We start from the raw sequence: 27,069 nt of genomic DNA on the forward strand, positions 1-27,069 counted from the left end.
ATAATTATACACTCGTTTTCCGATACCCAAATCCTCACCTGAACTTCGATGGCCACCGCGGCTCCGACAACGACCATTAGCCAAAATGAGAAACAGCCCAGCTTCGTCATCATTATGTCTGCTTCAAAAGTATCTTTGTATGTATCTTTTCCGCCTACTTTGCTTTGGTAGTTGGTAGCTTGGAGACTTTGGAGCTGCAGAGACGACCGATCGAGTTGGGTTTGAAAATCACACTGAACTGCAGTTTTCCCAGCGGCAGCCACTTGAGCATGGAGCTTTCAAGGGTACCGATCCGATTTGTGTAACGATTTCGATTTTCGCACTGGAAGCTGCCGTCCCAAGCTTTTCCATTCCCCAAAATCGGCGAATTTACTTAGCTCTGCTACAATTATTGCCAAAGTAAACGAACCGCTTGAAACTTAATGCTACCCTGCTCCCCACATAATTATGATATATATATAGTATAGTATACCACTCATGTGGGAAATGCAACATACAACAATGTACGGACACGCGCATGGGTTTATTTTGCAAGATACAAATTGTTTACGCTTAACTAGCTAAAAGCGATGAATTCCCATTTCACTTGGCCAGGCTTAGATGGTACAATGTGCGGATGGGCTGTGGGTTGGCAAGCGATGGGATGGGTGGTGGATGCAACTGTCTGCACGCAAAAAAAATGCAAATACTTTTTGATTTAGTTTTCAAATTTGAAAACTTGAAAAGATTTAGAAAGCTAAACAGCTCCTGAATATGATTAAACATAAGACAGTTACGAAGAATTTAAGTTTTCATCTAAAAAGGTTAATTTAATATTTTACTTTATTTAATAAAAACCAAAACGGTTGCATATCACTTCACGCTTTAATAACCAAATAAAAAGTATATTTTCAATGTTTTTAAAATGTGTTGCTTACTGATTTTAATATAAGTTCAACCTCAATTGTGACCACATTTTTTCACAGTGCATGGGCTGGATATACGAATGGCTTGCAAACATGGGAATGGGAATGGATATGCACTAAACGGTGAGCGGGCGTATGGCAAAAGTTTTGAAATGATATGCACATGGTTAGATAATGGATGCGAACCACTTGTAAACTTAACTCTTGGCTGGAGATAGATCTCATCATAGCTGCCATATTCATAGATTCTACTACATTTTGGGCATTTATAGCGTTAAAACTAATAATTCTTTCGTCCCGTTTGCTGCAGGTCCAGTTTGTTCAGCAGATCGTCAAATTCGCTGAAGAGCTAAGCAAAAAAAAAAGAAGTAATAATAAGACCCAAAAATGATTACATAAAAGCGCTCGGGGATTAGATTGGTCTCTACTCACATGGGTTGTGCCATAGCTGTCCACATAGGTCTTGCTGCCCCTGGAGGTTTTCTTGAAGGCGGGCAGCACCGGACTGTGACCATGCAGGAGATTCACATTCTGATAAGACTGCGCCTTGGCCGAACCGGCCAATGGATGCGACTGACTCTTGCCAACCGTGGGCGCCAGTTCCAGAAAATTGGGCGCTAAATGGGGCAGAAGTTCAGCCATTGCTTGCACTCCTCGATCATTCCGACTTCAACTTACTCTTCTTCGACTGCAACTTGACCTGGTTGAGCAGCGGATTGTGCAACTGGAGCTGCCGGTAGACGGGCAGGGCGTGCTTCGGTGGCACCAACACGTGCTGGCGGCCCACCGCCTGCGGGTACAGGTACGTGGTCTCCACCGTGGGCACCTGGCGGTAGTGGTATCGTCCCTCCCGCGGCGTATACCTCCCATCGGAGCTCAGGGCGATGTGGAAGACGGTGCGCATGGGCTTGCTGTAGTACTGATACACCTGGATGGGAACATACGGTTTTTGAGTGTCTATCGGGCTCTCAACCTTTATGTGAATGTCCGTGGTTGGGCAACTTTAGGATGCGAGTTGCCATAGCAAGTTGATACTTTCAGCACTTTAATTTTTTTAGCATCTAAGCATCTAAGCATGATGGTCTGGTTTGAATTCGGCTTTTTTTAACATCTATGAATACTATTAAAACGTTAATGAATGCTTAATTCGGTTTATGCTGTTATAACCATTTGTTTAAACTTGAAAAATGATCGCACGGATTAAATATATAAAAAGCATTACTAAATGATTAATTGATCTGTGCTTAATTTGCTAACTTTTTATGTATACATATCTATTTTTTATTTCCCTCGCAACTGAATTGAGATTTGGCATATATTTGAAAAAACGAGCTATTTCCGTAAACATATTTTGAAATCCTTACTACATATTCGCTTAATTTGATAGTTAAGTATAACTCATCCGTTCTGAAAAGGACCTGCTAAAGGATATTTTGCGAAAACACAAAAATTTACTTGAACCTAATCCCTTTCCCAAAAAACCCAAAGAAAAGGGCTATAATCCAGGGCATCCCGCTGATCCTTACCTGTGGATTCCGCTGCTCGGGCACTATGCCGTCTGGCACTGCGATGCCCTCCTTCTGCAGGCGATTCAGAAACAGTCGATCCGTCTCAAAGGCGGTGTCCGGTATCTTACCACCCGCATGTGGCAATACTTGTTCCCGATAGATTTGGCGTTTCTTGAAATTGGTTTTTCGACAGTATTATTTATGATCGTATACGTTTAGTGGCGATGCCATGGCCTACACACCTTGTGGTTGCGCTCAGCAAGCTCCGTGCCTTGGGCAATTATGAATGGACCCACGCAAAGATATAGTAAACCGATCAGCAAGATCACATATGGCGTAGACATTTTCAACTGTTTTGTATTTCAGGAATCTGTTTTTTTTTTAGCAATTTCCTGATCGGCGAACTCAAAAGGTCAAGTTGATCGATGGAGCGATTGAAAGGCACTCAGATCACAGATTTCGGCAGACAAACGTTAAGAGCTCGGTACACAAATCCAGATGCAAGACATTCTTCTTCCACATTCGACAGCCAAATTGCACAAGACGCGGCGACAGATGAATGACGAGCAGAATGAGCGATCGCGACACGATCACGTGACGATTAGGTTGCCAAAGCTATCTGGTAATGGTTAGCTGGTTATACGATTGTACTATATCGATGTCTAGATATATCTGTAGACGCAGCGATTTCTCGCTTCCGATCTTGGAGTTACGTTGTGGTCGCGTCGACGGTGCCAAACATAATGAATGCAAATGCATATGGCCGATCTCCACCAGCGTTGGTTGCCCTCTGCCGACGTCTTCTGCCGACGCGCTCATCATCGCCATCATCATGATCATCATGATCGTCGCAGCTACTATCATTATCATTGTGAAAAGCATAGGCTCTGAAACTGTGAATGATTTTCCATTGCTTTTACTTGGCACACTACTTAATATAATACCAACTTCTTGCCATAGTTAGTTTTATTTGCGGTTTTAACTGGAAGTGGCAGCAAAATCGTTATAGCCAAATTGCCTCAATTAATCTCTATGCGCCCCCGCCCCCCTCCACCCTTCCAAAAACCGAATTCCAAATCCAAAACCGAATCCGAATTCATAGTGGGATGATGGGTCGGCTACTTGACTTGAAAGTCTCGCTGAGATCCCTTGCTGCCCGTTCGTACATCTTTGTTATACGTAATTACGCCGGTTTCTTGGACATGGCAATTTTTTATGGTAGCACTACAACCTTTTTCTTGCCACGAAAGTGAATGGCTGAATTGGATTGGTTCGGATTGCCTTTTGTTTTTGGCCATTTGCAGTTAACAACTGATTGCGCCCTCAAGTCAACACTTTGCTGAACGTTTCATATTTATTGATTGTTTTCGTTATTATTTTAAATATTTGTGTAATTTTTTTTCTTCTGTTTTGTTGCCAGCCACTTGCTGTTGTATTGCCTATTTGTCTCGAGAGGGCTTTAATGTTTTCTTTTCGTGTCAGAAGAGTTTGGTTTTTGTAAATAAGTCGCTTTATTGGCGATTGAAAGGCCTTGAAGGTATTGTGAAAGTGGATTGGTTTTTGGTGAATGCCTGAGAGACCTTTCTCGGAGGATAATTGGATTTGTAATTAGTTCTACTTATTTTTTAGGGTACGTGTTAAAAAAGTAGAAGATGAAACTTCTTTTAGCAAGCTTATTGTTTAATGTTTGTTTATCTTAACATTTAAAACTCAACAGCTCTTCAAAAAATATAAAATTCAATATGTTCATGTTAACATTTTTGGAAATCCATTAATCAAATTTTCAACATAAAATTTGATAGGGTGAAGACAAGAAAATAATAATGATTGTTTTCAGATATGTGTTTTAATCTGCTCACCTACATAAGTTTTTTTTTAAAGGAAGTAACTATTTCCATTTCTTTTTTAATAATATACAATATTCCCACGCTTCGCATTTAGTTTTTTAAAATTCCAATCGCATATGCCATTTCATTATGGCACATGCGTGTAAAAGTAGACCCAACATAAATGTTTAATGCAAAACTAGGAGAAAGTACTTCCAAAACAAAGATATAAGATGACGATAAGAACGCCTACGAAAAGTAGATAGTAGATCGATTGAAATGCCGAACGCAAAAGAAAAAAGCCCATAATAATTCCGATTGCACAATTGCCGCCGAAAAAATGTTTTACATTACAAACTACAATAGACATGGCAGCAAAAAAGGCACAACAACCAATAAAAAACGAGTCAGCTTCTGCAGTTTAGTAGATTGTAAAATTCAGACCTTGACTCAATCAAGATGCAACAAAAGATCCAGCTATTGGGGAGACCCTAGCGGAGATTAATTATTTTAAATCATCACCAGCCTTGGAACCTCGGGCATGTTCATCGAAAATATTTGTCTAATCGTTCGAAGCAGCTTTTCAATTGTTTGGCCCAAAACCAAATTGTTGCGGTCGCTAATTGGCCAAGATTGGAGCTTCCTGGAGGGGCTCGCTCGTCACACAAATGATGGTCCCAACTCGATGTCAAGGATAAAAGTTGCCTCTTCTGAACCAGTCATTCCCAGGCCTTTCCAATTCGCATCTTGTCACAGAAAGATGACAGGCCAATACCACGACCACGATCTGACATCTACTCGATCTCCGATCCGAAGCGATCTTGCCTGGCTTGGTTTGTGGTCCACATCTTTGCCTTGGAGGTTACCTAATTGGCCAAAAGTCGAGTTCAATTGCCCATAATGTTTGAACTTGTGGGCATTTTTTTGTGTGTGTGGGATCGAGCGAACGAGCAATTTGGTGAAAATAACATAACATCAACAAAACGAATTCGATTCGGCCCCTTGTCCACTGTGCACTTGTTACCAATTAACAAATGACTATACACTTGGTAATTGAAGTTGCTCGATCAGGTTTTTGGCCATTCAGCGGATGGATATTCCGAAATGATCTGAGCAAGTGCCACGCGTTGAACCCGCAGGCCAGAAATGGCAAAGGAAGTTCAGGGTCATGTCAGTAAGAAATTGAAAATGAAACAATAAGTTACTTAGTTGATTTTATCCATTTCGAAATAAGTAAAATATGAATGCATTCATTCAGTTGAGTTTCTCTTATGTCTTTTTATTTCGGTGTATATTTTATATCTTTGCTTGGTTTACACTTTAAACATTTTTCAAAAAAGTAAACATTCATATCAATCTTTGTTCTTCTGAATATGTAATATGGACAACTCTAAATACTTTTCTGGGCAGATATACTTAGAACTCGTTGCGTTCATATCAATATACATATTTACATACAGATGACAGATAATTCTGCGGCTCGAACTTTTCATCATTTTACACGTAAATCTGCTTCGTTGTCTGCACAGACTTTTAAATGCAAAATAAAATGTTTCAACTTGTGTTTCTCGTTTTATTTACTTGATAGTTTCGCTAAGTATTTCTCTTTAATAGCTATAATTAAAATACAAAAATATGTATGCAACAAAAAAAGTATGTTTACACATAGTGAATATCGGGGCAATTCAATGTAACTTATTACTCGGCTAGATTTCGTATAAAAATTGTATTCTCTGAGTAATTTAGCTCAACATATTTGGAACTGATCGATTGCAAAATAGGCTTTACAATCCTAATTCTTACGCTTACTTACTAAACATGCTAAAATGTTAAATAATGTACGCAAATCACGCGAATTTGCCACGGAACAAAGTAAAAGTTGGGAAAGGCATGATAACTTTAGTTTTGGGTTTTCTGCTTTAGGAGTAATACTATTTTAGAACAGAGAGAAAGGGGCGGGGATTTTTGGAGGATGGTACGTAGCTAAGCCTCTTACAGATCCATACTAAATGGTATTAATAGGAAATCAATAGGAAACTATTAAAGTGCACTTAGTAAAGTTCCAGTTTGAATGCCGCATGAATCGTTCAGAACTGTTCTAAAAGTGTTTCTGAACGGCTATCAACTAGCTTACTCTCTACATTATATAATCGTGAGTGTACTAAAACGTGCTAAAACGGCTCAATGGTGCTTGGGAGTGTGCTACATATATTGTAGGCACTCGCTCAGTGAAATCCCTAGTTAATTCCCTTTCGGCTCTCAAAACAGACACACTAAGCAACAGACAAAATGTACAAAATGTGGGCGCAGTTTTACATCTAACAATAGTTAGATTTTATCTAGGAAGCGGAGCCTCTCTCCTAAGTGGTGAAGTATCTATTCTCCGACGTTTTCATTATTACTGTAGGCTTTCACAATATCCTTGATGGCTGCCTGGGTGCCGAAGACGAGAGCGCCAATGCCGCACAAAGTGATGATTGCGTTCTTCCACAGGATCCAGTTGTATTTACCGAAACCGGTCTCCCAATGGACAATCAACTCAATGACCACCTAGAAATGGAAAATATATATAGTTATTTGTTGATAAAAATGCTAGTGCATTTGTCTTTGACTTACCGGGAAGATCAATCCCAGAATGGAGAAGCAGAAGGCACCGATGAGACCCATAAATGGGCCAATTGTAGGAACAGCCACGGCCAGAACAACGGCAGCGGTCACCAGGACTGTGCGCAGCACATAGTTGACCAATGTCGGACGCTTCTTGCACTTCTCCTTAATGCCATCCCAGATGATCTCCAGGCACACAAAGAACTGCAGTCCAAATGTGCAATATACGGCCAGGGAAATGAGCACCTTCACCGTCTGGGCGGGCCACTGCTCGATGGGCAGATTCAGGGTGATGCTCTCTCCGGTGGCGGAACCGTAACGCAGATAGCCAAGGAATCCCAGCAGCATATAAATAAGGGTCACGCCCGACATGCCCTGGCTGAGCACACCGCAGATGCCGAGGAAGCTCTGTGGCGTCTTCATGTTGTTTTCCAGCGGCATAACAACACCGATGGCCTCCATTGCAAAGATGGTGATCGAGAAGAACTGCGGCAGTGTGGACCAAACAACGGACTCGCGCTCTTGCACTGGTGGCAGATCCTGGACCAGATAGTAGAACGTAATACCCAGTCCCAGGCCCATGAAAACATTGGCCACCATCGACACAGGCGCCAGGTACTTGAGATTTGGCACCCAGGCGATGAGGATCAACGGCACCAGCATTATGCAAATGAGCATGCGCAGCGACACTGGCGTTCCCGTCCAATGGGAAATCAACTGCTCAAAGTTCGAGGCCACAATTACCGTGTACACCGAGCAGGTGCCGAAGTACGTCAGGAACAAACCAAACAGGATGGAGAACTTGGCCACTGGCGCGAAGCCACGGCACCATTTGGGTCCTTTTTGGAAGGCAGCCTCAGCAATCTCGGCAAAGGTCATCTTGGTGCGGCGAGTTCTGTAGTACAACTTGTGTCCGCATTTTACCTATTAGTAGTTATAAAAAAATTCAATAAATTGCTATTAGTGTTTTTCGGATTATACGTACCAACACGTAACTGCAGTGCGTGCATATAAAGGCGGTGAAAATGGTGGAGAAGATTCCCATGATGAGACCGGAGCACATGAAGGCAAATGGCATGCCCAGGATACCGGTTCCCAAGGAGGCCTTAAGCAAATGCGTGAGAGTTTCATTATCGCTACAAGGGAAGAAGCATGCGCTCATTAGTGTTGAATTCAAAAATCGAAGAACACAATGCCACTTACGTGGTTGGATGTGGATTGTCCCGCAATGCGAAAGGATCAAAGTCATTTCCAGCCAAGGCCTGCTCGGTATCCGACTTGCGGGGTTGGATTTTGTACCTATGCAAGAGGTCAGAAGAAGTAAACACATTAGTTAGGGATATCTCTCAATTGGGTCCTAATCCTCTCTAGATGGCCACCTCAATTCCACATTTGTGGGTTCTAAGTCGCTCATTTTCATGCTGATTGGTGCGATCGTCTGTACACAACTGAAACTCGCCACGGAATCGAAGCGGTTTCTTATATGCTGACAGTGAAATTCTCTTGCCACGGAATTGCTGCATCTGCAATTACACTTGTCGTGCCACCGTCGGCTCAAAATACTACACTTGTAACTTAATGTCGATCGGGTAAAATGGAAAGAAAAAACTGCTGCTAAATTTGGCCAGGCCGTTTCTGATTGGCCTGGTCTGGGCAATTGACGGAATCTATGGACTCCGATCCATTCCAGAGTGAATGACTCGGATTGCCAATCCAGTTGCATCAGCCATAAAAGAAACACAATAGACGTGACTTCAGCCCGGCTTTATGCTCACAATGTTTATGATCTCGCGGTTTTAAAAGCACCTCAAGGTATGCTATGAATTTTGAAGAACCTGAGAATTTACTTCATATTTTATATTTTATTTATATTTTATATATTTTGTCAATATATTCAGACATGTTAAAGATTTTTTAAAATAGTCATAAATCTAACTTCTAACTACTTCTAAGTCACATAAATTTGAAATTAATAAACAGAATCGCAAGTCATATAAAATGTTAGATAAGCTATAATTTAAAGCAATAGTTTTAGTTAGTTTTAATTGTGAATGGTCATGGCTACAAGTACCGGATGTAAGTCATTCAAATGGCACACTTGTGGTTTCTGATATTTGAAACCCCATTCTTAAATAAGATTTCCGGGAGTATAAGCCAGCATATGTGGAATTGTACTATATTTAAATTGTGCGATTATTATTATTTTTCCATTTATTAAATTCCTATCAGTTCAAGAGCAACGCGCAGGTTATCAACTATTTTTCAATATTTAATTATCGCAGCGTCATCAAAATAAGGTTTTAACGCCAAGAGCAAAAATCGTTTGAATATTGTTTTTAATATGTACGAATTTCATTGGTTCAAAGTGCATTGAAAGGCATCTGCTTTTTGTTAAATAAGAATTTGAATGCACGTGTGCAAGCGTTATACTGTTGTAAAATTTGTCAATTTATTCCGCGACTTTCCCCCATTTGTTTGAACTTGTTTCGCGCATTTGCATTGGCAACAATAATATTTGCATCTGAGGGCAGATCATGAAACTCGATATTTTACCAACGTCAGCAGATGTACATATGCATAAATATTTTGATGTATAAATATTTTTTGTGAACGCACTTTGAACTACACTACTAGTAGTAAGTAGTACGTAAGTGGCTTTGGGATTGATTTGTTTCAATTGCGTTCTATACGATCGGAATTTACATTGGGCCTTGAGAGAGGCTTACGTGATTTGTGCTTATTAGAAGGCAGGAGCCTGCTTGATTATACGTTTATCTATGTGGGCAGCTCAACCCGGCTATCATGGCTGCCCTCGAGTTAGACTAGACGTCTAATGTTTTAATAACCCTCCGCACATCCCCTCTTCAAGCCAACTGATAATTGTAATCAATCTGAGCTGCTCGTGTCGAAGTGCCTGGCTTTAAACTCTTACAAAGCGTTTTTTGTTAGTCTCAATTTAGAGACGTCGCCACATCAAAGGCCAATTAGCGACATAGAGGCACTAATCTACGCGTACACTTAATTGGCAAACATGCCATGTCGGCAATTTGGGCGACATATTTTTAGCCAATTGACCGGATGAGATAAACTCACATGACTTTTCCTTCGCCGGGCAGGAATTGCTCCATTTCCTGGGGCGCATGCTTCGACCCGCTGTCCTAAAATGTCCAACAAAGAGTTTTAACAATTAGTATAGGTAATTGCTCTATGGAATATCTAAGCATTTCGTACTTACCACTATGTTAACCATTTTGAGAGCAACTTCTTCTTTCCCTCAGTGTAGAAACTGCAACGAGATCGAAAGGGAAAATATTATTAGTTATTGTTGGGTATCAAAATCACATCCATAAATTACAATGCCTTAAAATGAATTAATTGCCAATTGATTACCAATTGTGATCACATTTCGTTGTGTGTCGGACAAGCACGTCTCCATTGATTTAATAATGAATTTAAATTGGAATTGTGGCGCCCAGACAATTTCAATTTCACAAACTGGATTCTTCCAGAGCAAAACTAATAGAATTCCATTTATGATGGATTTAAACGAACAGAATGCATCTGTTGATTTGATTTAATTGTCTGCGATTTCTGACTGAAATATTTATTCCAATATGCAAAAGTTCAATTGCCAACTAATTGTTTTGTGCGACTCACTTTCAATTTTTAGGCGAGTGTCTTTACAATTGACGCGTAGACATTTTTGGCCATTTGTATGCAAATTGAACATAATTTGGGTTCATTTAAAACCGCCTCTAATGAGTTTTATTTTTAGTCGCTTGGATGCCGCAAGTATATGGCATATGTGTGCACATATTTCGGTTAATTGGTTTTTCCTTTTGCGTTTCGGCCTTTTGTGTCCCCGTTCTATTATTAATCCCTTAAATCCCAGTCACATGTGCCATATTTCACACAGTTAATAGAGTGTCGAGTGGGTGGCTTTTCGAACTTTGGACTGGCCCCCAAATGAATTCTCTAGGGCGATGGGCACTTTTAAGAACCCAAATCGAGGTTTTTTCTTTCGCACCGAATGACAAATGATATATTTATGCTTTTCTTTCCCACTTTGCATATCAATTTCCAGCACTCAGACGCTGCGTAGACAGTTTCGAATGTCTTGTATATGTTTATATATGTATTTGGTATTTTGGTAGTTTGTTTTGGCCATGTTTCGCCGCATATTCGACGTATTTCGCAACAAGGTTGAACGACCCCCACTTGACTCGGCCTGACCTCTGTTCTCGGGGATCCGGGGAATGCCGGAGATAAGCCCTCTGAAGAGCACGAACAACATATCCACTTGGCGGCCAAACGAAGCTATAGCTGACTTTTTACAGCCATTTACAAGCGATGGAAGTTGGCCAAAGCTAAAGCCTAAGGCAATGACAATTGGAATCGCTGCCATATATTACGTTATCTAACTAAAGCGTCATAGCGAAATCACGCACATCGCACTCAATGCCCACGATAAGATATAGTATCACAACATCGGCCAGCATTATCATCGCTCTGAATGAATGAATCAAATTTATTGAGATCGCAATAACTGCGTGAGGCACACACAATATTTTGGCAACACAGACGAGTAAAAAGCCTTCACCCAGTGAAGAACAGAAAAAAACAAAAAAAAAAAATTAATACAACTTGGCACACATTTGGTAGTGTTTTGTTTTAGTTTTGGTTTTGTTTTACTGGTTCTATATTTTTAGTTGTAGGTGCTTGGCGTTTGTCATGCCAAATGTTTGCTCTTATCACATACATAGCTTTTGCACTATTTTCGCCCCGAAAACCAGTGCAAACTGGTTCATCCGATAGATCGGAAGATATACCCCACACCTATTCATATATATCTATATAGGTGGTCGTGTCGGCATTATCATTTATTTTGGTTGCGTGAGCAACTATCATGACTTGGCTAAAATCGAACCAAAAGATATACAAACCGATTCGCCATTGGAAGCAATTACAAGTCAGTGAAATTGCCGAAAAATAAATCGATTGCATCATTTCAATTGAAATTTGTCAGATGCTCATTCGATTGCACTCTTTCCTTTACTTTATAGTGTAAAGTTCAAAAGTTCGTTGCCCTGTGTATTGATACTATTACTTATCCTACACAAGCGATAAACAATAATATCACATGGCACAAAAGTGTATATATATATCAAATTATTACTATCATAGCAACAATGAAATCCATAGTTCAGCTTATCATAAGATAGTTTACCACTCTATCAAGTTTGATAAATACTCTAATTAATTTAACAAATGTTTCATTGTTTCTACCGCGCGCCATACAAATCGCATCTTTGTTAAGTCGCACATCTTTGAGAAAATGTATTTTTGTTTTTGAATAATTTACTATATATTTTATCTCTGCCAATTATCATCTGCCTGCCAAACGTGACAAATCACTGAAAACCAAATCAGAACCTTGAGTATTGGAAATGCATTTATTTCAGGAATCTCGGGAAAGTAATGCTATTTGTAAGTCATGCTGAATGAAAACAAGGAATCCTGTTTGTGGCATGCAAGCGTGGGAATATTTTTTTTGAAAAATGCTGTTGCTGCAAGCACATGAACATCTGGCATAGAAATGAACTCTTTATATTCTGCGTTTCTCTTAAACTCTCAATTCAATTCTCTGCTATATTCAGCAGCATGCCGACTATATATATAACTACATACATGTGTATATAGCGAAAAAACCACCCGGTCGAGCCCCTCGGTCTTAAGTGAAAACCACGTGTTTCGCCTTCGTTGCCATGCATTTATATTTATAATTTTTTAGATACTCGTACCACTTCAAATGAACCTTGAAAATAGTTTTGACATTTGCTCAAAATTATATGGTTTTAGTCCTTAAATCATAACGATAGGACTGTGTAAAACGTTTGTAATCGTGTGGGGAAAGAAACCCATTATGAGAATTTTTTGAAATTCCTTGGAAAATTCTGCGTAAGCATAATACAAATACCTTTATTCTTAGAAGAATCGGTTTATATTTATCACAGCGCCTGATGCTGCAAAGCTTTTCTAGCATTTCATCAGCCGAAAGTTTAAGGTTTCAGTTTTGTGCGAATGGATTGCATTTGCTTTTTGTTTGTTTTCGAATCGTAATGTTGACACTCCCTTATCTAGTGAGTTATCATCGAAACGGTGTTTGGTTTCCCCCCCTTATACATACATAGGTGTTTATTTTGGGGAATCATGTTGCGAGTTCAGCAATTGTCCCACATTCCGCGGTTGGGGTTTTTAAAGAATTTTAGTCGATAGTGGAACATGATTCTTGGAAATAGCGAAAAAGCTGATAAAACTACCGGAAATATAAATGAAGTTAAGTTTAACTTTTCCAGATTGTTTCGAATACTCAACAATCCCTTTTATGTAATTTTTGTTTTGTAAATTCTCTTCATCAATCTTGAAATCTCTAAAAATATTTAAGCAGCTGTTTTCGAACGTCAAAGATTTCAGATCTGTTTGACATTTACGTCATTAGAAAAAGGTTATAGCCTCCATATGCATATGAACGGGGGAAACTGCTGATTAAATAGAGATAGCTCCCAATGGGCTTCTAAAAAAGTTTCCTTATCAAAATGGAGACACGCGTCAAAAAAAAACGTAGTAACTATCTGTTGTTTCGCGTTATCTACAGAGACAAATGCAATTTTCCCTGCTGTTCAAGGTGTTTAAAATAATTACCCGCAATTGGAGAGTTTGCATGCGGTTGTTGCATAATGCCAATCCTGATAAAAAAAAAACCCAAGCAAGCCGCCACAAAGGTCACATTACCGTTTTAGATAATGTGCGACGATACGAATATGAATTCCATTTTATTGGACTGTATTTTTGGTAATTGTTTTCTTCGGCACTTTATGTGGAAAAGTGTTTATCGAGCTGCCGTTCAATGGTCCAATCGATTTAAGAAGGCAAAAATGGCAACATGATAACGGAAACGAACTCAGGTGTTACGGAAATTAGTTGCGTCTAAAAATAATTAGTTTCTGTCGGGTCAGTTGTGGCAAATGAAGGGAAGGAAGGCGGTCAAGTGTAATGTCTGCTTCTGGTGGCAAATTGCGCAAGTGGCACATGTGTGCAAATTAGCGAAGCCGATTGACAGACAGAAGAATAAAAAGAAAGAAGCTAAAATAATAATAATAATAATAGCTACTATATCTGAATGCCCGTTTCTAGATTACAATTTCAATTCCACTGTAAAATCGTTGGTTAAAAATACGTATTAAATATTCTTAATCCCCAAATCGTAAGATATGTAAATCAGATTTATTCTTGGAATATGCCAAATGGCCCGAAGGCCGCCCACGCAATCAACATGTTGCACCCACGTACGCGCCCTCTCTTTCTGGCCAGCACCTTTCTCTTTTACCCATTGTTGGGCACTTGCCTTTCCCTTGGACTCCCAGCCTCTGACGTCACAGTTTTACTGCGTCTTTGACTTTAGCTTGTAAATTTCTGTTATGCTAATTACCAACAGCGACAATAGCAACAAAATCAATAACACAAACAGAAAACGAGCGCGTAAAGCGAGGAAATGGTTACATCGTAAAGATATGGCCAAAACAGGCGCACCTCAGTCGGGAAAAGTGATGAGATACAAATACAGTGCGAAATAATAATTGTCTTTTTTGATCGAATATTATGGTAGTAACAAATAATACTAAATATACATTGAAGAAGTTTATATTTTACTCCAAAGTGTATTAAGGCTAGTTCAAGCAGAAGGACGATCTTGGATGCACATTTCTCTCAGTGCACCCATCCCATTTTGGCCCGAGCTCCTTTCGGCCATGTCCTTGATGACTCAGTTCGAATCGGTCTAAAAGTGGGTGGGCGTGGGTGCAGCAGTTGAGTGTGGCAGTTGCATTGACGTGTGTGTGCTCAGACAGCTATGATAGTAATCCATTTTATTTTTTTCTTTTTTCTGTGCTCTGCTAACAGTTAGTTTCATTTTGGTTCGCTGGCATTGGGGGGAACTTTCCCTTGGCTAAGTGCTCAATTACAGGTAAATTACTTATTTAAATTTAGCAAGAAACGTGGAGCATCAGCAAGTCAAATTCGCAGCCATTGAACTATCGCACATGTATAAAAGCACTAACATCAAACTGCAATGGAAAGCGCGGGCAACCGAGGAAATGTTTATATTCCATTCATGCCTCAGGAAAAGCGTATTCTTTTTAAAATGCCCGAAAACATATCATTTATTTAATTGGCCAAAAATGTAGAAAGCCGTAATGCAAATAACGGGACAGGTGCAACGTGTTCGTTCTACGTCGACGTCGAAAATGCACGCGTGTCCCGTTCTTTTTTTTCTTTCGACTGTCGAATTTTTCGGTTTTTATGAAAAGGTTTCGGTTTTAATTGTGGTTATAATTGTCACTTCGGCTATTTCTGGTTCGCTGAAGCCGCCTTTTTTTCTCCTGCTTTTCGTTTTCCGTCTGCTTTCGTTATTTTCACCTACGTACACGGCACATTAGTTTTTTTGACAATGTCAATTAATTCTATACTTTTCGTGTCTTCCATTTCGAATGTTTTTCGAATACATAACACATGTGTTTTATAGCAGCAGTTGCACTCTGCTATTTTCAGACAAACCCAATTTTTTCTGTGTTTCTGCCATGTGCTTCAAGTATTGCCCTCTTTTCGTTTCCCCTTGCCTTAAATCCGGCGACTGTACTGTATAGTTCAGAATTTCTTTTGTTTCGTAAACGCTTACTTAATTTCTCCTTCTTTCTCTGGAGTGCTGACGGCACACGAAATGCAGAATGCCGCGCAAATCAAACACACTCCTCCCGGTCAATCGCCTTTTAGGCGAATAAAAGTTGTAATAATGCCAACAGTTTAGGCAGTTAACAAATCGGAGATATATCCCGCGAAACAAAAAGCCGTGCGGACTGCGCGAACACCAAACAGCAACTACCATGAGAACATATACAGTCTCTGCTTAAATAGAAATACTGAGAGAGCGCAACAGTGCTGCCGACATTTATTTCACTTTTCTTATGTGAGGCAAGGTGTAAAAATATTACATTTTAGAATACGTAATACATTATAGGTATAGATTATGCCTTAAGGAAAATTATTATTATTATTTTTATAAATATATTTTAAACTACCTTTAGTAATTTTAAAATCCGATTTGGCTTTTTTCCCGCTAAAACAAACAGCTTGTAAATGCAGAGAAAGAGAAAGAGAAAAGCCGGGTAAGAGAAAAAAATGAAATACAGCTGAAAGGACGACAAGGAGAGCGACACGATGCGCTGAATTTAAGAAGAGCAAGCGAGAGATGCATATTCCTCAAATCCTAAAGGGCAAAGGCCTTCTCTTCCCTTTGGATGACGAAATCTAAGACCGGCTTTCATAAGCGTGGCAAACCCTAAACTTTTTAGACTCGCCGGAAACATGAAACTTTAAAATTGGAGTGCGGGTAGAAGCGGTGGGATCCTTGCACGAAATTGATAAACAGCATTGCATCAGCAATTAGATTTCGGTGTTGTTTAAGTTCTGGGAATCGAACGTATTTATCCAACTTTTTGCTCTCTCACGATGTTCAATAATAATTTTCACCCGCTCAAGAGAGTAGGTAACATACGTCATCGTTCTACAACTTTCTATTGATGAAATTCACTTTAACACGGAACCGGTATGTTGTTTTTGCAAGTCATTTATCACTTATCAATTATTTGCGATATGCGAATGAACCAATTACGTTGAGCAGCCAAATAATGAAGATACAAATGATATCAGGTTGTAGGATTGAGATCTTATATTGTGTAGCTGATGATTGTATGATGAGAGATATGTAGTTAGTATGATGCTAAGAATTGCAATTTAATTTAGTATTGCTTAAAATCATTGGCATTACTTTTAAATAATCTTTCTTATCAACAAACATTCGCCTGAACTATTTATTTTTCTTGGCAGAATAATAAATTATTATAATCAGTAAAAATGTACACAAATCCAAAAAAAAAAAGGAAAATAATAAATATAAATAGATAGCGGAGCGTTTAATATTTATATTTAATATAAACTCGCGTGCCCAATGGGGGGCTATAAATATAAGATAGCGAGGTGACCAAGTGAATAGATAAGCATAAATTTCCCACAATCTCAATTGAAATTATTTTTATTAACAATTTCCTGGGACATAAAATTAATTTGGATTGTTAGATTTTGTCCGCAAATAGTTAAGTCATAGAATAAAATTAAAGTACTACTAAAAACTAGATTAGCAAATTTATATACCATATCAGATATGAGATGTCAATACAATTCATTAAAGAAAACTTCAACTCATTTGTTAAAATGTACGTTTTTATTAAAAAAATCTTGCAAATATTTTGTTACAATTTAGTTATTTCGATTTCGCATAAATCATATGAAACCGCTTGAATTTCATTTTGATTATCTGCAAACTCCACTAATGGTGGTATACATTTCCTTTTGCGTATTGCAATAAAACCTATGCGATTTGAAATCTACAAATGTAAAATGGTCGGGCTAACATGAATACAATTTGAGCAAGAACTAGAAATAAGATGGGAATTGCACACGATTATAGTACTTTATTTGTAGGTGAGTTGATTCGAATCGATTCGATTATATCCGATCTGACCTGATAGATGTGAATATTACGAGGATGTCTGGTCTGACTGTGTCTGTAGTTTCTATGCTTTGGCCAGTTTGGAACCGCCATTCAGTTACTATTGAGTTGAGCTTGAGCTGTGGTTAGGTTAGCTGTAGATTCATCTGAGTTCGATTGAGCTGAGTGATTGAGTGTAGTTCGGTGTCTTTAAAGTGGCCTCTTTAGTTGCGGAGTACGTGTGGTATTTTCATATTAAAATCTCCCTTCAATGGACGTAGTGGGCTTAGTGTCTATCAAAATAAATGGCAGTAAATTACAGATAATGGTATATCAAAGTAGCAGTCGTATAACTCGTTCAGGTGGTCAACACGTATCTCAATTTGAATTTTGCCTCCACACACGCGCTATGCATCCGAGATTTCTTTTAACGATTTATTCTATTTGAAGCCCAGCGCTCTAAGGCTTCAAATAAATGAACCGTCAGTGTTCCTCCGGCGGTGTTCGGAATTCCGAGATCCAGTCGGTAACACGCAGCCGAAAGATCTCCGTTTTGGTCAGGATCCAATCGCGATACTGGTGTGGTATGTACTCCACCAGCTTGTCGGCGATGTCCGGATTCTTGAACATGATCATGTAGATGGTTAACAAGTTAATGATGAAGAGAACCAGAAAGCTGACCAGCGATGATAGGGCAGCTCTCGACAGTAGATTCAACCAGGAATCGCCTTTCGAGTTCTTTTTCTTTTGATTGTTCTTTTGAGTTGATTTCGATCCCAGTGCGCTTGCTGTTCCTGCTGAGCCCACTGCATTCACTGGTTTGATTGTCAGCTCATTGTCTCCCCCACCGGCGAGTTTTTTGGCTTTAGCTTTTTTATTATTCGGTTTCGTCGACTTCTTTCCACCGGCTGCGCCGCCATTCGTTTGGACGGCGGTGGCACTGGAATCCCCGGCACCGGGCATTTTCTGGCTCTCTTGGGCGGCCAAACGTTCGCGTTCAATGAATTCCGGCTTGTAGTTGGCGCAGATGCTGACCTGCAAAATGGAGAAAAACGGAGAAATGTTAGAGGAAACCCAAGGCTGTGTCACTCGAGGGCCACTCAAGTCGAGAGCCACTTACTGTATTCTTGGCCGCCTGCTGGCAGTCCTTTTGCGTGGAGCAGCAGCCCACAATCTTCTCCCAAGCGGGCGTCAGTGGATTCCCCTTCAGGTCCAAGTACCGCAAACGACGCAGCTGACCGAAGCTAATGGGCAGGTGCTCCAAGCAATTGTTGTACAAGTCCAAGTGGCGCAACTGCTCCAGCTGGCCAAAGTCCTCGGGCAGGAATTTTATTTGGTTCTTGCTTAGATCCAGGCGCACCAAGCGTGTGAGAATCGAAAAGTTTTTCTAAGGCGAGATTGGGTAGTCCGAAAAAGTGGCAGTTAGGTCGTGTGCTAGGTGGCTAGATGTGGTGCGGCTACTTACTCCCAGGTTGACCAGACGATTGCTGGAGAGATCCAAAACGGTGACGCGTTTAAACGAAGCCTGCAAAGCAAAAGGACAAACCGAACTGAGAACCAGTGGCAAAACATGACCGAAAAAAGAAACCCCCGAAATACGTAAGTGCCTTGAAAGTTCCTTTCTTTGAATTTACACCCCTTAGTTGTTGCAAAAATTTGGGGTATGCTGTTGAACGGTTAATCTCAGTGATAGGTAATCATTAAATTAGTATTTTCTTTTGTTTGACTAAGTTTTTTTTTGTAATTTTTTTGTAATTTTACCTAGATATAGGTTATTTTCCAGTTATAAAAAAAAATGTCAAGAAGATATTTATTCATTTTTCCGATGAAAAAAAAAAAAATAATAATAAAAAAAAAGTAATATAATAAGAAGTACTCGGTATCTGGTAGTCGGGACACTCTACACTCTAGCTACCATACTTGTTTTTCTTTTTTGGCAACCATCTGAGTTTTTGAGGGGTGGCAAAGACCAAAAATCAACCCCCTCGAGCGAATTCAACTGCATTTGCCGGCACACAAGGGTTAAGGGGTGTGTGGAAGTCGACGTCAGCGTTAATTGCAAGCCAGCCGGCAAAGCAACAACAACAACAAGAGTATGTGGATCTCTCTTTCTCCATGCCAAACCGCACCCCCCACCCATCGGCACTTGTGCAAGCGAGACACACAGTGACTAGACATTCGCCAGACAACAAACGTGGCCCCAAGAGGAAGCGAGAGGGGTGATGGGAGCTGATGCAGATAGAGACACCAGGGGAAACGGTACTAATTACTTGTATTTCAGCTTGTACTTACGATCTCCCGCACCGGTATTTCGCTCAGTTCGGAGAGACTCAAGTCGCAGGTTTCGTCCACCACCCGCTCCTTGACGTTCACCTTCACCTTCGCCTTGTCACCGGGTTTCGGCATTTCGGCGACACTTGCTTATCCACTATTTATACGCGATTTATTCCGGCTGCTGTTCTTCCTCGTCACTTGGAGTTTGTGTTTACCCGAATCTCAAGTGATTTTCAAACGTTCGTTTTGTGAGAATGGCGGCTTTGCTGGCGAAGCACACGAAAGCTCAAGAAATAACGAGTACCGAGTCGATAACGGCAGCATTTCGTTAGATTACTTCTCTGGGCACACTGATTACCATTTAAATTTGTTTACTTTGATGTTAAAAAATATTAAAGCGTATAAAACTCAGTTACTGGTTTGGTGTGTTCTCGTATTGTTTTCTGAATGTGTGTGATATCAATAATAAATACTCCACTTACCGTCACTTTCAAACTGGTCTTCCAGTGGACTGGCGTTGATATTCTGCGACATGGTAGAATTCTGGCACCTGCAGCTAACTCCGCTTTGGAAATCCTTCTCTTTTTTCAAACGCCTAATTATTTTCTTCATATTATCGTACTTATCGCGAAGTGCAATGCACGAACGATCCGTTCCAGTTTTCGCTTGAAATTCCATGGTCAGTCGCTCCCACGTTTCGGTCTTTCTTCGCCAAGTTGCGGCATCCATCTTCTTGTCGCGCAGTATATCCTTGTTCAGAAGGACGAGATCGAGCAGAACGTCTTCTTCTTGCTCCGTAAAATTTTTTCCGCGAGTTTTTTTCGAAGACATTTTCATCGAAAACAACAAGTAAATTGTAAACATAGAACAGCTGATCGGACGCTTATCGATACTCAGCCCTGACCGGGTATCGATAAATACTGACTTTAAAAGAAAATTTAAAATTAAACATTTTTTGTTATTATTTAAAACATACATATATGTTTTTCGTCGAAAACATCCATGTTTGTCCACCTCTAGTTTATTTGCATATGTTTCGATATCATCTTCGGCTTAACCCCTTCTATGCTCATTGAAACAGATTAAACTTCGTGTACTTTTTACATTTATTTGTGTAAAACAAACGGATTTTTATCAAAAGTCTGCGCCATGTCTTTCTATTGGCTACAGCTGGCTACCACTGCTTAGTCCTCCTCCTCTTCAGCAGCTCCACCGCCACCGCCCTGGTTCTTCTTCAGGTTCTTCCTCTTGACGCGACCGGGACGGCCGCCGCCGAAGGGCGACTTCAGGGAGAAGTCGATGTGCTTCTGGGAGTCCAGGCGCACGACGAACGACGGGATGTTGACCACCTGCTTGCGGACACTGTGAAAGCAAACGAAAGAAGAATATTCGGATTAGTTAAGCTCTGCTTTAGGATAACCATCGGAATGGTGGTGGCTGCTGTATGTTGGGTTCAACAAAAACGTTCAGTGCAACTTACGCTAGGCGGGCATTTTGCATTTTCGATTGGAGTGAACGGAGTCACATGCACAATCAAAAGACGTTGAGAGCCGGTACAAGCATTGGCGCCTGTTCGACTCCCAAGTGGTCTTACTGAACAGAACAGAGTTATATCTGAGAGAGAGCCTGGCGACGATGTCGTCGCCTGTCCAAGCGATATTTACCGAATGTGACGCTGACGGATCAGGACGCGGGCATGATGGATGGACTTGGCAAGTCCCAGCTTGAACACCTGCGTCTGCAGACGACGCTCCAAGAAGTCCTCAATCTTCAGACCCAGCACGTAATCGAGCTTCATGCGGGACTCGTCCAGGACACCGATACGGACCAGACGGCGCAGCAGGGCATTACCTGTGGGTAAAATGGGTACACAATTAATGGAAGTTTAAAAATGCAATCGAAAGTTCTAGCGAAGAATTCTCTTCAGTGTGTATTTGTTAACGTCAAGGTTTTTATCAGACAAGAAGTGTCAGAATAAATTTTTTAAATACAGTTCATCAGGTCAGGGCAACTATTGGATTATGCAGTCGAACTTCCTTCGCAGTTACCTACTGCCTAGACATTTAAACATACAATTTTGGCTGACCCCAGCTATAGTCAAAAGCTTTAAAATTTGGAAACTAGAAGGCTGCTGTTTGGGGAAGTTCGACTGTGTATACGTGTGTGCCCGGTACTCACCCTGGAACAGACGCTTCTCGTCTTTCTCGTCGAGGGTCAGCAGCTCACGGGCGGCCTTACGGATCTTGGCCAGGGCGTACTTGACGCGCCACACTTCGCGCTTGTTGCGGAGACCATACTCGCCGATGATCTTCAACTCCTGGTCCAGACGCGCCTTTTCATAGGGGCGACGGGGAGTCACGTAGGTCTTCGAGAAGACCGAGGGTATGCGGCCGTTCACCATGGTTCCGACAATTCAACCGAGCACTGCAAGGCAAAAGTTAGGTTAGGTTCGTTTCGGAAATCACTGCGTATCTGCACCATCGTCATTCTATTTCGCAAAAACTTTGAAATATTTAGCGTACCAACAATCGATTCAGACCTAAACAGGCGAATTTGTTCTCTATCTTGCATATTATCATATATTTTTTCTAAGTTTTTGCGGAGCTCCCATTTTGTACTTACGGTTTTGCTCACGTTTAGAAAAAGAAAGAGGGTTGGAGGTAGTATGACCAGAGTCTTTGAGAGAAATTTACTTAATCCTACCGCGGAAACCAAACGGTCACTCTATCGCTTGTTTTTCTATCGTTGGCGTTTCACATGTAATTATATATAAAGAAATTTATAAGTGGTTAACTTATTTAATTCATGCATGGAAAAAATTAAGAAACAGTTTATTAGTTAATATGCAATCCCATTGGAGATAATGTAAAATTTTTATGATAACAAGACTTTTCAAAGTGGCGCCTTTTCTAATGATGTGGCTGAACTTGGAACATGCTGTGTCAAATGTATATTACATGAAACGTAATTTCAATGTATGTTTTATACGTATACCAATGTTGTGTCAAATGTTGAACACATTTAAGATGACGTTACAATTGAAGAAATACAGTATACCTTTATTAAATTTATCTATTAAGTAAGTAAACCAATTTATTAGTTATTCAGAATACTTATTAACTCGCGTAGCATAGACTCTCACGTCTGTTCGCCATTTTTTCATCATGGATGATCGCAAGTGGAACATGTAAACACCGTTTGGAATTGGAATCTCCTTTATTGTGTTTTCATCAACAGGAAAGCCATTGAAAGATATATTTTGCTATAGGTAATACCATCAATGACAAAAATCAATAATCAACCCATTCGATCTCACCTGAAGCGGGCATGTAGCATTCACGTTAGAGATTCTCATCATCGGAGTCATCAGAAATCCGAAAAATCCACTGGCCAAATACTGCCGACTAAAAAGACAATAGTCCAAAGTCTCATTCAGGAACTGAAAACGACGGTTTTTAACTATCCTAAAAATTCCCAGGTTAAGCTAGAAAATAGGTATTCATTTATTTTTTCGGAATATTCTTTTTCCAACTTACAACGATATCATCAATTGGATCTTTATAGAGAAACACCTCATTAACATAGAGAGCAGCTCGACCGTTTTCTTTGTGAACCACTTTACAAGTCTTAAAGTAGGTGAACGATGGATCCAAGGATCGACACTCCATCTTGCTGACTCTGAACACCTTCCCCTGGCTCCAATCCAATGTGATGAGTATCGGGAGCACTAAACTTAATAGCTGTTCTTTCATGTTGCCTCATCGATGGAAGTTATTACACTGTTCTACGCTGTAGTCCGATTTAACGGCTGGTTTGCTTTGATTGATTAATATTGATTTTTGTGATCTCAGATCGACTTCATTTTAAACTGTTTTGGTTATTATTCAAACAATCCCATTATTAATCACGCACTCCGAACACGTTGACCTGCAATCGCCAGACTCCAAAAGCACCAACGGACACCACAAGTTTGTATTCGCCATCAGGTAAAAAGGATAACAGGTCCTTCAGCGTCTTATCGTTGAAAGTCATTTTCTTCACATAGATATCCTTCTCCTGTGGGCATAGAATATGGTGTTACTTGACTTGAAATAACAATTGAGATACATCTATGTACATACGGTATATGGACACGAGTGGTTGGCATTGGTGGCTGCCATTAGGGAATCGTGAAACATATAGAATATCGGATATTGCTGTGGTTTGCGCATGTAATAGCAGAAGTCGATGGTGTGGTTAACCAAGAACAATCTGTACATATTTGATTTTCGAAATATACTAAGGTTGAACTCAACATTATTGATCGGTTGGCTGTATTTAATCGCCAGGTGAAAATTCATTCCCACAACATTGCGACGCACCATCTTCAGAATGCATTCCTTAACCTCCGCAAACTCCGGATCCAGACTTTTGCACTTAAAGTTGGTGAACCGAAAATGAGCTCCTAGTGTGCTGGGAAATAGTATCATAGTCAAAAACACGTTTGTAATGGCCAAAAACTTCATGTTGAGTGTGGCGCTTTTGGTGACAATTTGTTGTTATTTCGAATAGGTAATTCACTGCCATTATAACTAAATTAAGCTGGCCGAGTAATTTGTCGTAAACAAAGATTTGAACTTAGATGTATTTTAACAGTGAGCGATGAAAGTATTTCTCAATTACTTTATTATTGCTAATCAAACTAAGTATAACAACTGAAAAATTTTTAGAATAGATTCCTTACATAAATACATGTTTAATATTTTTAAATTATTTATCGATTTAGTCCATTCTCTTCATATGAACCTTTATACAGGCACGATACTTCTTATCAGTTGCCACTTTTATTTGTATCATATAATCACCATTGGGTATAGGCAGATCCTTCAGGTCGTTATCTTTATAGATAAAATCTTTGATGATCAAGTCATGCTGTGAAAATAGAAATGAAATAAGTCCAAGCCAGTTCTTTAAGTAAATAATTACGATTTTAACTTACGTCATAAGGACAAGAATGATTTATATTCGATGTAGACAAAAATGACTTGTGTAGCATGTATATCAATGGATAAGCCTTAGGACTACGCATATAGTAGCAATAATCCAGGCTCTGATTGAACAGAAAAGGTCGGTATCCGATCGATCTTTTGTGGAGGGACAAGTTGAGTTCGAAATTGTCAATTGGCACCGAATAAAATTTCCAGATCATATAGAAGGCGGTCACGCCCCGTCCAATGACCTTCATTTCACACCGTTTAAAGTCCGAATACGAAGTGTCCAAGGACTCGCACACCACGTTTTTCAAATGAAATCGTCCATTTATGAGTATGGGCCACAGTAAAGTGAACAAAATGCCAAAGCCAACACCTCTCGTCATGCTGAGCTATCGATGTTTGAGGCTTTAATGTATTACGATATTCAAATTTATAATGAATTGGGGGCAGCAATTAAAAAACACTTGAAAATTAATTATACCGACCGAGATGTGGAATGCAAATTAAAACATAAATTGAAACATGCACCGTCTGCGTTAGCTAAGAGTTCTAGCTTTTAAAATAACATTTGTTTATTATTCAGTTATGGTTTTATTGAGTGAATTAACAGGTCAGTACGTCCTAGTTTAATAGTAATTTAAAATATTAAATTTCAACTTTGTGTCAATCCTTTCTCTTTGCGTAAATCTTGATGGATGTTCGATACTCCTTGTCGAATGCCACTTTCACTCTTATCATATAATCGCCATTCGGTATGGGCAGATCTTTCAAGTCGTTCTTCTTGTAGATAAACTCATTGATTATCAAATCGTGCTGTTATGTTAGATTTTTTTATTATTTTTGATAGTTTTTGTTTACGCGTTTTATTTGTTACTTACATCATACGGACAGGAGTGATTTATGTTGGATGTTTGCATAAATACCTTGTGCATCATATAAATCAATGGATGAGCTCGCGGATTCCGCATGTAGTAGCAAAAATCCAGTGTCTGGTTAAAGAGAAATGGTCGATATCCGTTCGATTTCTTGTACAATGCCACATTTATATCCACGCTATTAATTGGTACGTTGTATAGTTTCCAAACCATATAGAAGGCAGCCACGCCCCTGCGAATGAACTTCATCTCGCAGCGGCTGAAGTTCGTTATCGAGTTGTCAAATGATTCGCAAATCACATTTTGCAACTGAAAATCCCCAGCTACGAATATTGACCATAGTAAAGTCCAACAAATTCCAATTACAAGACCTCTCGCCATGCCTTGCTATTTTCAATTGAGGTAAAAACTATAGGCATAGCGCCAATTAAAAAACAATTTTCAAAATTATTCGATTGAAAAAACACTTAAACACTTAAATAGCAATCTGCATTGTAATCATACAATGTTATATTTGTATAGATTATCCTACAAATAAAAACAGGTCTAAAAAGCATAGTAATAGTTGTATATGAACCAAATAACATTTTACCAGTATCAGCTTTGTATCTAAATGAAAACATTTTAAAACAACTTCCTTCGCATATTTTGTCTTTTCTTAGTGCGAATAGTTTGTACAACAATTTTCTTGGCCGCACATGACAACTCCGCAGGACATGACCGGCGAAACTTTGGCAATAAAATGCACGTGAAGTGGCACAGAAAACCGAGAAAGCTGCAAAACAATGTGCATTAGGTTGATATGTGCCACAGTAGCAGAAGTCACGTGACCCCAGGTTTTGGGTCAATTTCAGGGACCACAAACAAAGTTGCTAAACTGCTACTATTTTCCCATACTAGGAGCTTCAATTTACACCACCCCGTTGATTTGTTTAGTTGTCTTGGCCAGCAAAACGCTTTGTTGCACTCACCAACTGACCTTGTTGGCCGCCAGGTTAATCAGGTAAACTTTTAATTAGACAAATTATAAGTTCGCCCCCGGGCATCGGTAAACTTTGAGCGCCGTTCAAGTTTATTATTCATAACGGAAGCGGAAGTGGCAGCAAGGGTCGCATCGCGTCGCGTTTACCTTTGCCTTAACTGCCTTAGCCAGAGTTATTTATTTTAATAAAGCCACAAGCGGCGGTACAAACTTTGGCCATTTTCCGGCGGCATAGCAACTGCAACTGCTACTGCTGCCTCATTATTAATCATTATTGCCTCCGGCCGGGCAATTTGTCGTCATGATTACAGCCATGCCAGATTCTCTGGAAGAAAAGTTGCCACTAAACTGCTCTTTTGTCCTTTGGACGGAGAAGTGATGCATTCGATTCGAATGGGTAACCATTTTGGAAATGACTACGAGGCACAAAGAAAAAAAATTAGGTCTTCAATGTTCTTCAATGTTCAAAAAGTAAAAAGTGTCTTAGTGATTACTTCCGAGCGATATATAATATAA

General features: G+C 39.8%; 9 protein-coding genes across 10 annotated transcripts; all 9 read right to left on the minus strand.

Annotated features, from left to right (window-relative positions):
- Positions 1-504: 504 nt before the first annotated feature.
- Positions 505-3,173, minus strand: LOC6737439. Its single transcript, XM_002084240.4, has 5 exons — positions 2,656-3,173; positions 2,432-2,584; positions 1,584-1,833; positions 1,338-1,522; positions 505-1,254 (listed from the first exon to the last, which is right to left on the minus strand). The coding sequence occupies exons 1-5, from the start codon at positions 2,755-2,757 to the stop codon at positions 1,186-1,188; spliced, it is 759 nt and encodes a 252-aa protein (XP_002084276.1). The 5' UTR covers positions 2,758-3,173; the 3' UTR covers positions 505-1,185.
- A 2,618-nt stretch (positions 3,174-5,791) lies between these two features.
- Positions 5,792-15,811, minus strand: LOC6737440 (proton-coupled amino acid transporter-like protein pathetic). 2 transcript variants are annotated; one of them, XM_016169859.3, is made up of 7 exons: positions 15,581-15,811; positions 10,082-10,132; positions 9,940-10,004; positions 8,050-8,145; positions 7,832-7,982; positions 6,856-7,770; positions 5,792-6,789 (listed from the first exon to the last, which is right to left on the minus strand). In XM_016169859.3, exons 2-7 carry the CDS (start codon positions 10,094-10,096, stop codon positions 6,616-6,618), a joined length of 1,416 nt encoding a protein of 471 aa, XP_016031212.1. In that variant the 5' UTR covers positions 10,097-10,132; positions 15,581-15,811; the 3' UTR covers positions 5,792-6,615. The 2 variants fall into 2 exon arrangements, with proteins under 2 accessions (XP_016031212.1, XP_002084277.2); XM_002084241.4 differs by lacking the exons at positions 9,940-10,004; positions 10,082-10,132; positions 15,581-15,811 and adding an exon at positions 8,226-8,325.
- Positions 15,812-17,160: 1,349 nt separating this feature from the next.
- LOC6737441 (leucine-rich repeat-containing protein 59) lies at positions 17,161-19,995 on the minus strand. The gene is made up of 4 exons (XM_002084242.4): positions 19,742-19,995; positions 18,915-18,974; positions 18,570-18,836; positions 17,161-18,484 (listed from the first exon to the last, which is right to left on the minus strand). The coding sequence occupies exons 1-4, from the start codon at positions 19,853-19,855 to the stop codon at positions 17,933-17,935; spliced, it is 993 nt and encodes a 330-aa protein (XP_002084278.1). The 5' UTR covers positions 19,856-19,995; the 3' UTR covers positions 17,161-17,932.
- On the minus strand, positions 19,960-20,614 carry LOC6737442. The gene is made up of 2 exons (XM_039294371.1): positions 20,206-20,614; positions 19,960-20,097 (listed from the first exon to the last, which is right to left on the minus strand). Exons 1-2 carry the CDS (start codon positions 20,585-20,587, stop codon positions 20,078-20,080), a joined length of 402 nt encoding a protein of 133 aa, XP_039150305.1. The 5' UTR covers positions 20,588-20,614; the 3' UTR covers positions 19,960-20,077.
- A 197-nt stretch (positions 20,615-20,811) lies between these two features.
- On the minus strand, positions 20,812-22,498 carry LOC6737443 (40S ribosomal protein S9). The gene is made up of 4 exons (XM_016169857.3): positions 22,346-22,498; positions 21,902-22,147; positions 21,388-21,574; positions 20,812-21,085 (listed from the first exon to the last, which is right to left on the minus strand). The coding sequence occupies exons 2-4, from the start codon at positions 22,122-22,124 to the stop codon at positions 20,908-20,910; spliced, it is 588 nt and encodes a 195-aa protein (XP_016031214.1). The 5' UTR covers positions 22,125-22,147; positions 22,346-22,498; the 3' UTR covers positions 20,812-20,907.
- A 171-nt stretch (positions 22,499-22,669) lies between these two features.
- Positions 22,670-23,477, minus strand: LOC6737445. Its single transcript, XM_002084245.4, has 3 exons — positions 23,260-23,477; positions 23,040-23,207; positions 22,670-22,985 (listed from the first exon to the last, which is right to left on the minus strand). The coding sequence occupies exons 1-3, from the start codon at positions 23,473-23,475 to the stop codon at positions 22,824-22,826; spliced, it is 546 nt and encodes a 181-aa protein (XP_002084281.1). The 5' UTR covers positions 23,476-23,477; the 3' UTR covers positions 22,670-22,823.
- A 146-nt stretch (positions 23,478-23,623) lies between these two features.
- On the minus strand, positions 23,624-24,250 carry LOC6737446. The gene is made up of 2 exons (XM_002084246.4): positions 23,845-24,250; positions 23,624-23,779 (listed from the first exon to the last, which is right to left on the minus strand). The coding sequence occupies exons 1-2, from the start codon at positions 24,226-24,228 to the stop codon at positions 23,624-23,626; spliced, it is 540 nt and encodes a 179-aa protein (XP_002084282.1). The 5' UTR covers positions 24,229-24,250.
- Positions 24,251-24,391: 141 nt separating this feature from the next.
- On the minus strand, positions 24,392-25,236 carry LOC27207327. The gene is made up of 2 exons (XM_016183036.3): positions 24,702-25,236; positions 24,392-24,634 (listed from the first exon to the last, which is right to left on the minus strand). The coding sequence occupies exons 1-2, from the start codon at positions 25,077-25,079 to the stop codon at positions 24,485-24,487; spliced, it is 528 nt and encodes a 175-aa protein (XP_016031215.1). The 5' UTR covers positions 25,080-25,236; the 3' UTR covers positions 24,392-24,484.
- On the minus strand, positions 25,234-25,964 carry LOC6737447. Its single transcript, XM_016169856.3, has 2 exons — positions 25,575-25,964; positions 25,234-25,509 (listed from the first exon to the last, which is right to left on the minus strand). Exons 1-2 carry the CDS (start codon positions 25,950-25,952, stop codon positions 25,360-25,362), a joined length of 528 nt encoding a protein of 175 aa, XP_016031216.1. The 5' UTR covers positions 25,953-25,964; the 3' UTR covers positions 25,234-25,359.
- Between the last annotated feature and the right edge of the window lie 1,105 nt (positions 25,965-27,069).

Source organism: Drosophila simulans, chromosome 3L (assembly GCF_016746395.2).
Source record: "Drosophila simulans strain w501 chromosome 3L, Prin_Dsim_3.1, whole genome shotgun sequence".
NCBI classification, from domain to species: Eukaryota; Metazoa; Arthropoda; class Insecta; order Diptera; family Drosophilidae; genus Drosophila; species Drosophila simulans.

What these genes read in the sequence shown, in the direction of transcription:
- LOC6737442 (XM_039294371.1), bottom strand. Translation starts at nt 20,587, where the DNA reads ATGTTTACAATTTACTTGTTGTTTTCGATGAAAATGTCTTCGAAAAAA. An exon ending in AGACCAGTTTGAAAGTGACG is followed by an intron (nt 20,098 to 20,205) that starts GTAAGTGGAGTA and finishes TTAACATCAAAG; the next exon opens with TAAACAAATTTAAATGGTAA.
- LOC6737447 (XM_016169856.3), bottom strand. Translation starts at nt 25,952, where the DNA reads ATGGCGAGAGGTCTTGTAATTGGAATTTGTTGGACTTTACTATGGTCA. An exon ending in ATCACTCCTGTCCGTATGAT is followed by an intron (nt 25,510 to 25,574) that starts GTAAGTAACAAA and finishes CTAACATAACAG; the next exon opens with CACGATTTGATAATCAATGA.
- LOC6737445 (XM_002084245.4), bottom strand. Translation starts at nt 23,475, where the DNA reads ATGAAAGAACAGCTATTAAGTTTAGTGCTCCCGATACTCATCACATTG. An exon ending in ATCCAATTGATGATATCGTT is followed by an intron (nt 23,208 to 23,259) that starts GTAAGTTGGAAA and finishes CCTATTTTCTAG; the next exon opens with CTTAACCTGGGAATTTTTAG. An exon ending in ATGCTACATGCCCGCTTCAG is followed by an intron (nt 22,986 to 23,039) that starts GTGAGATCGAAT and finishes TATTACCTATAG; the next exon opens with CAAAATATATCTTTCAATGG.
- LOC6737446 (XM_002084246.4), bottom strand. Translation starts at nt 24,228, where the DNA reads ATGAAGTTTTTGGCCATTACAAACGTGTTTTTGACTATGATACTATTT. An exon ending in ACCACTCGTGTCCATATACC is followed by an intron (nt 23,780 to 23,844) that starts GTATGTACATAG and finishes CTATGCCCACAG; the next exon opens with GAGAAGGATATCTATGTGAA.
- LOC6737440 (XM_016169859.3), bottom strand. An exon ending in CGCACTGCAGTTACGTGTTG is followed by an intron (nt 7,771 to 7,831) that starts GTACGTATAATC and finishes AACTACTAATAG; the next exon opens with GTAAAATGCGGACACAAGTT. An exon ending in TTCTGGGATTGATCTTCCCG is followed by an intron (nt 6,790 to 6,855) that starts GTAAGTCAAAGA and finishes TTCCATTTCTAG; the next exon opens with GTGGTCATTGAGTTGATTGT.
- LOC6737441 (XM_002084242.4), bottom strand. Translation starts at nt 19,855, where the DNA reads ATGCCGAAACCCGGTGACAAGGCGAAGGTGAAGGTGAACGTCAAGGAG. An exon ending in AAATACCGGTGCGGGAGATC is followed by an intron (nt 18,975 to 19,741) that starts GTAAGTACAAGC and finishes TTTGCTTTGCAG; the next exon opens with GCTTCGTTTAAACGCGTCAC. An exon ending in ATCGTCTGGTCAACCTGGGA is followed by an intron (nt 18,837 to 18,914) that starts GTAAGTAGCCGC and finishes ATCTCGCCTTAG; the next exon opens with AAAAACTTTTCGATTCTCAC.
- LOC27207327 (XM_016183036.3), bottom strand. Translation starts at nt 25,079, where the DNA reads ATGACGAGAGGTGTTGGCTTTGGCATTTTGTTCACTTTACTGTGGCCC. An exon ending in ATCATTCTTGTCCTTATGAC is followed by an intron (nt 24,635 to 24,701) that starts GTAAGTTAAAAT and finishes CTATTTTCACAG; the next exon opens with CATGACTTGATCATCAAAGA.
- LOC6737439 (XM_002084240.4), bottom strand. Translation starts at nt 2,757, where the DNA reads ATGTCTACGCCATATGTGATCTTGCTGATCGGTTTACTATATCTTTGC. An exon ending in CAAGTTGCAGTCGAAGAAGA is followed by an intron (nt 1,523 to 1,583) that starts GTAAGTTGAAGT and finishes TGCCCCATTTAG; the next exon opens with CGCCCAATTTTCTGGAACTG. An exon ending in ACAGCTATGGCACAACCCAT is followed by an intron (nt 1,255 to 1,337) that starts GTGAGTAGAGAC and finishes TTTTTTGCTTAG; the next exon opens with CTCTTCAGCGAATTTGACGA.
- LOC6737443 (XM_016169857.3), bottom strand. Translation starts at nt 22,124, where the DNA reads ATGGTGAACGGCCGCATACCCTCGGTCTTCTCGAAGACCTACGTGACT. An exon ending in CGAGAAGCGTCTGTTCCAGG is followed by an intron (nt 21,575 to 21,901) that starts GTGAGTACCGGG and finishes TTTTACCCACAG; the next exon opens with GTAATGCCCTGCTGCGCCGT. An exon ending in ATCCGTCAGCGTCACATTCG is followed by an intron (nt 21,086 to 21,387) that starts GTAAATATCGCT and finishes TTGCTTTCACAG; the next exon opens with TGTCCGCAAGCAGGTGGTCA.